The sequence below is a fragment of the Tupaia chinensis genome, unplaced genomic scaffold (assembly GCF_000334495.1).
Source record: "Tupaia chinensis unplaced genomic scaffold, TupChi_1.0 Scaffold000257_1, whole genome shotgun sequence".
NCBI lineage: Eukaryota > Metazoa > Chordata > Mammalia > Scandentia > Tupaiidae > Tupaia > Tupaia belangeri.
Genome location: NW_006159737.1, coordinates 4,186,408 through 4,191,245, shown reverse-complemented (window position 1 = coordinate 4,191,245; position 4,838 = coordinate 4,186,408). Strand labels below are relative to the sequence as shown.

The 4,838-nt window shown below is 38.7% G+C and overlaps 1 protein-coding gene across 1 annotated transcript in view; it reads left to right on the top strand.

The window, feature by feature from the left end:
* Nucleotides 1-2,144, top strand: part of WNT16 (Wnt family member 16) — a 12,178-nt gene extending 10,034 nt beyond the window's left edge. Inside the window, 1 exon segment of the mRNA XM_014588057.1 lies at nt 810-2,144. Within this exon segment, the coding sequence (XP_014443543.1) occupies nt 810-1,274 (465 nt within the window). The 3' untranslated portion in view covers nt 1,275-2,144.
* The last annotated feature ends 2,694 nt before the right edge of the window (nt 2,145-4,838 follow it).

Sequence of the window (4,838 nt, the reverse complement as noted above, 5' to 3'; positions counted from 1 at the left end):
AATCCGAATGGTGTTTGGAGGCCCTCGGGGGTGGGGGGGGGGGGTCTTGTTAAAATACAGCTCCTGAGTCTGGTGTGGTGCTTTGAGAGTTTGCCTTTCCTCCAAGTGCGGCTGGTGTTGCTAGTCCGAGTCATACTCTGAGTAGCTAAGTTTGAATGGTATCAGGAACACACAGGCATGCATGAGCATCTTCCCTCATTTGAAATCAGGAGATTAGAGTAACTTCCTGGCTGGCCTTGTAGCCTGGGGGGTAAGCACTGTGCAGAAGAAGCTGGGTCTTTCACAGCTGACATCAGTCTGAGTCCCACCCCTGGTGGCTTGATGGGATGGAGAAATGGAGGGAAAAAAAGGCTGAAGCATGACCAGCCCTTGTTAGGAGATGTTCTTTCTCCTTCTATTTCTCTTTTTCTCTTGTGTATGCCCATACCATCTAGCAAGGAAGGAAGGTAAAGGAAAGAAAAGAGGAAAGAAAAGGGAAGAGAAAGAAAGGAAAAAAAGAAAAGAAATTCTCCATTAAAAGTAAATGTTCTTTATGATCTCAGCCTGAGCTACTAGTTTATATACAACTTGGAAAGGTTTGCTCTGCAGGGTCAAGAGATTCAAATTAAACATCAGGGACAAAACCAAAGAATAAAACATTTGAATAATAAACAATTCTAAAAATCTCTTAGATTCAAAACTATCATTTTCTTTTTTTATTATTATTCACAAAACAGACCAGGAAGTTAAATGATTTGGTTAACTGTGCTTCTGTTTTTGAATAGACTATGTCATGAATGATATTTAAATACAATTCCTGTTGGTTTCAGGCTGTCGCCAAGTTGATGTCAGTAGACTGTCGCTGCCATGGAGTTTCTGGCTCCTGTGCTGTGAAAACATGCTGGAAAACTATGTCTTCTTTTGAAAAGATCGGCAATTTGTTGAAGGATAAATACGAAAACAGTATCCAGATATCAGACAAAGTAAAGAGGAAAATGCGCAGAAGAGAAAAAGATCAGAGGAAAATACCAATCCGCAAGGATGATCTGCTCTACGTGAATAAATCTCCCAATTACTGTGTAGAGGATAAGAAACTGGGGATCCCAGGGACCCAAGGCAGAGAATGCAACCGGACATCAGAAGGTGCTGATGGCTGCAACCTCCTCTGCTGTGGCCGGGGCTACAACACCCATGTGGTCAGGCACGTGGAGAGGTGTGAGTGCAAATTCATCTGGTGCTGCTACGTGCGCTGCAAGAGGTGTGAAAGCATGACTGATGTGCACACTTGCAAGTGACCACTGCATCCAGTCTTCAGCAAGACTCCTCAGCGACGCCGCAGGATTGCAACGCTGCAGGGTGCCTCTCACTGAGCAGAGCTGCTGAAGCAGACTCCCGCCTTGGATCTGCCACATTCTTGGGCATCTGTGAGTTTTCTTCACCTGATTGACATCCGATCAAATATCAATGACATGGATTCCTTGGGATTATCAAGTTGAGGCTTGTATTCATCACTTGATGATTTGGGGACTCTATATTGACTCGCAAGGAAGGTACTCTGTTTCCTAAACAAGAACAGGAAAGAGCCCTCCTCACGGGAAACCTGGTTTATGCTCAGACTACAATGCTCTCCTATGGAACTCAGTTTTGGAACTCAGTGATGGTGGGTAAATTTTAGTCATTTTAAAAAGATGCCTTTTATAGCAGCAAGGAGCAGCGAAGGTGCATCTCATTGTTTTCTAAGTCTTGTCATTGAGAAATCAAAAAGCATTTGGGCATAGACAGACGCTAAGCAGTGAACATAAACAGGGAATGCTCATGTCCCCCTCCCTGTGCTTCCAGAGGACAACTGAAAGTCTTTCTAAGTGATACGAAATCCCTAAAAAGGTTGTCAAAGATGTTTAGTGAAACAGAATGACTCAAAATGGAAAGAGTAAATCATTTACATTTTAAGTGCCTTTTCATAAAGAGAATTTCTCTAGAAAAACAGGTTTATAACCAACCTTTGATCTTCAGATTCCCATTTTTAATCATAGACCAATTTCCACTGCTAAAAAAGCAACTCTGAGATGATGAAGGAAGGAGGGATGCTGAAAACATCTGGGAAAAGAGAGCTAAAAATATATAGGGCTTTTATACATTGTAAAAAAAAATAAACTAACACAAATGAAAATTAAAGGGCTTTTATACATTGTAAAAAAAATAAACTAACACAAATGAAAACAAGAAGACCCTCTTTAAATGTGTAAAGACAGTATTTTGTATAGTATTTTGCTAAATAAGTTTTATATTTTGTAAATACAGTATTTAAGTTATATGATATATATTAAAACTTATTGCCAAAGCTAAGGTAATAAGATTATTTCAGAAATAAGATCAGCTTCTATTTCTTTACATACTATTAACTGGCATTTTTTTTTTAACATTAAAAGAGAAGTTAATTGAGCAGTTAGTTATATGGATTTGCATTTCTTGCTAAAATGACATTTTTATATGATATAGATTAAAATATGTTGCAAAAATTGAGAATTCTTTTATTTCAGCAGTCAGGTTAAGTCATTCTTTTTTCAAATAGCTATGTTTAACTCATACGCTTATTATAATAAATTATATAGTCAAAGTCTTAACTGTAAAAAAAATCTAAATTAGAATAATGATCAATTTGTGGATTTGATATCCTGGATATTTATTATATTTTATTTAATGCTGCATTTTCATTTGAATGTTAAATAGTCTTTCTTCTCTTAATATTAACACATGTATATTCATCATATTTTACAAGGTTTCCAGTGAAAACTTATGAGGCCGTATTTAAGTTGTATTTTAATGTAAATGCTTATGTTTTTTAAATAAATTGTTAACTATTTCAGTATTATGTAGAAAAAAAATTGATTTTCTAAGTTCAGAATGAACAAAAAGAATATTCTTTTTCTTATTAATAAGATTAAAAAATGTTTTCCTGCCCCCCCCCGATCTCATTCTGTTTCCTTTCATTTTATTTGTTGAGGCAGAGTAATAGTTTATGAAAAAGAGCACACTCAGAGAAAATGTCTCAGTTCTAATATTAAAATCAAAACTAAACGCTTGTGACTTCTTACACTTAATTTCTTACTAAATGAGGGACTGACAAATGGCAAATGAACAAATGTAGAACTTCTTTAAAAAGCGGCTTTCCATTCTTCAGTATCCATTAAATGAAATCACCTAAAAAAGAGACTTATATTCATGCTCCTTTCCTTTTCTTTTTTTTTTTTTTTGGCAAAGTAAATCTATTTTATCTTTATTGAAAATGATCATCTTTTTTTTTTAAAAAAAAAGGAAGATTGCTTTCAAAATTAATGACCAATGACCAATTTCTGCTGTTAACTAGAAAACTCAAATTTTTTAAAAGAAAGAAATGGCTGAGTAGTAATAAGGTATTGGTGGTGGTGGTTGGGGGGGAAACAAGCAGATGGCATAATGGTTGTATCACTGGACTCTTACGTAGTCGACTATGGTTCCAGGCCCAACCCGGTGGCTTAAAACTCAGGGGTGCATGTGTATATATGCCCAAAATCCCAAGAGGAGAATGGGATCCCAGGTGGTGGGGGTGGGAAGGAGTGATTTCTCGCTGTCTCTCCAACAAGCGCATGCACCCTATAGCAAAAATCTCTTTAAAAAATATAAATAAATAAATAAATTTTGTTTTTAAAAGAAAGAGGTTTTTGCCATTGAGTGCCTTCACTTGCTGGAGAGAGAGACAGAGACAGTGAGAGGGAGAGTTAGAAATCACCACCCCGCAATCCTTTCTCCTCCATTCTCCTCCTGGGATCTTGGGCACACATGCATATGTGCCCAGTGTGATTTTCAAGTCCCTGGGTCCAGGATTCCCACATGTGGTCAGCCATGTTGAGTCCAGTGCCATAACCACTATGCCATCTGCTGGCCCCCAGTCATTGTTTTAAACTCAGACTCTTCTTTCTGGAATGCAGGAACAAGAACTTCTAACTCCCAGGTTGAGTCTTTAGGTTCTCTTTTCCTCCTCGCTCCTGACATCCCATGGAAGCCATCCTGGAAGTTCTCACTTCTCTTACTACTGACAGTGGCCTTGTTCATTTTCTTCCCACTCCCAGTTATGGTAGAGGTAGCTCCATGGTATTCTGGGAAATGCAGTTCTGGGGCCCCAGGTTGCTATCCAGTTTAGGCTATTTCACTTGTATTAGTTAAGGGTTGTTTATGTTTAAAGTAACAGAAAACCCTACCCAGATTGGTTTAAACATTAAGGAAAATGCATCATCTCAGTTACTGAGATTCCAGAGTTGTGACTAGTTCAGGTGAAGCTTGACCCACAAAGGCTTACATCATGTAAGCCTTACACCACTTGTGCTGGGCCCAGGTCTCTCCAGCTCTTTAGGCTGGCTTCTGGCATGTCTTCTATTGTGTTTCAGGCTCCACAGGTGCTGTGCTCTTCAAACCCTCTCTGACTCTCTGCCTTCACATTGTCCTACTACTCATTCTAAGGAGAAAGGTCCAATTTTAAGAGAAGAGAAATTCATTTCTGGTTGCTCACACAGAAGAAAATGAGAACTTTTCTTTCCCAGAAGGCACAGCAAAGATGTCTGAGTTACATTGATTCCAATTGGTTCAATGCATGCATCTCTGAACCAATCACAATGACCACTGGAGGTTGGGGGTGGGTGAAAGGTGCACTGTTCTTTCTTAAAACAGTCATGGCCCATGCCTCCAGTTGGTGATAGAGATCACTACAATTTAAACTATGCACATGGTCAATTGCAGTTTGAGTCCCTGGCCTGGTGGCTTTCTCTCACTCTCCCTCATGAGTGCAAATGCCCTGTAGAAAATTTTTAAAAAACTGGGGGGGG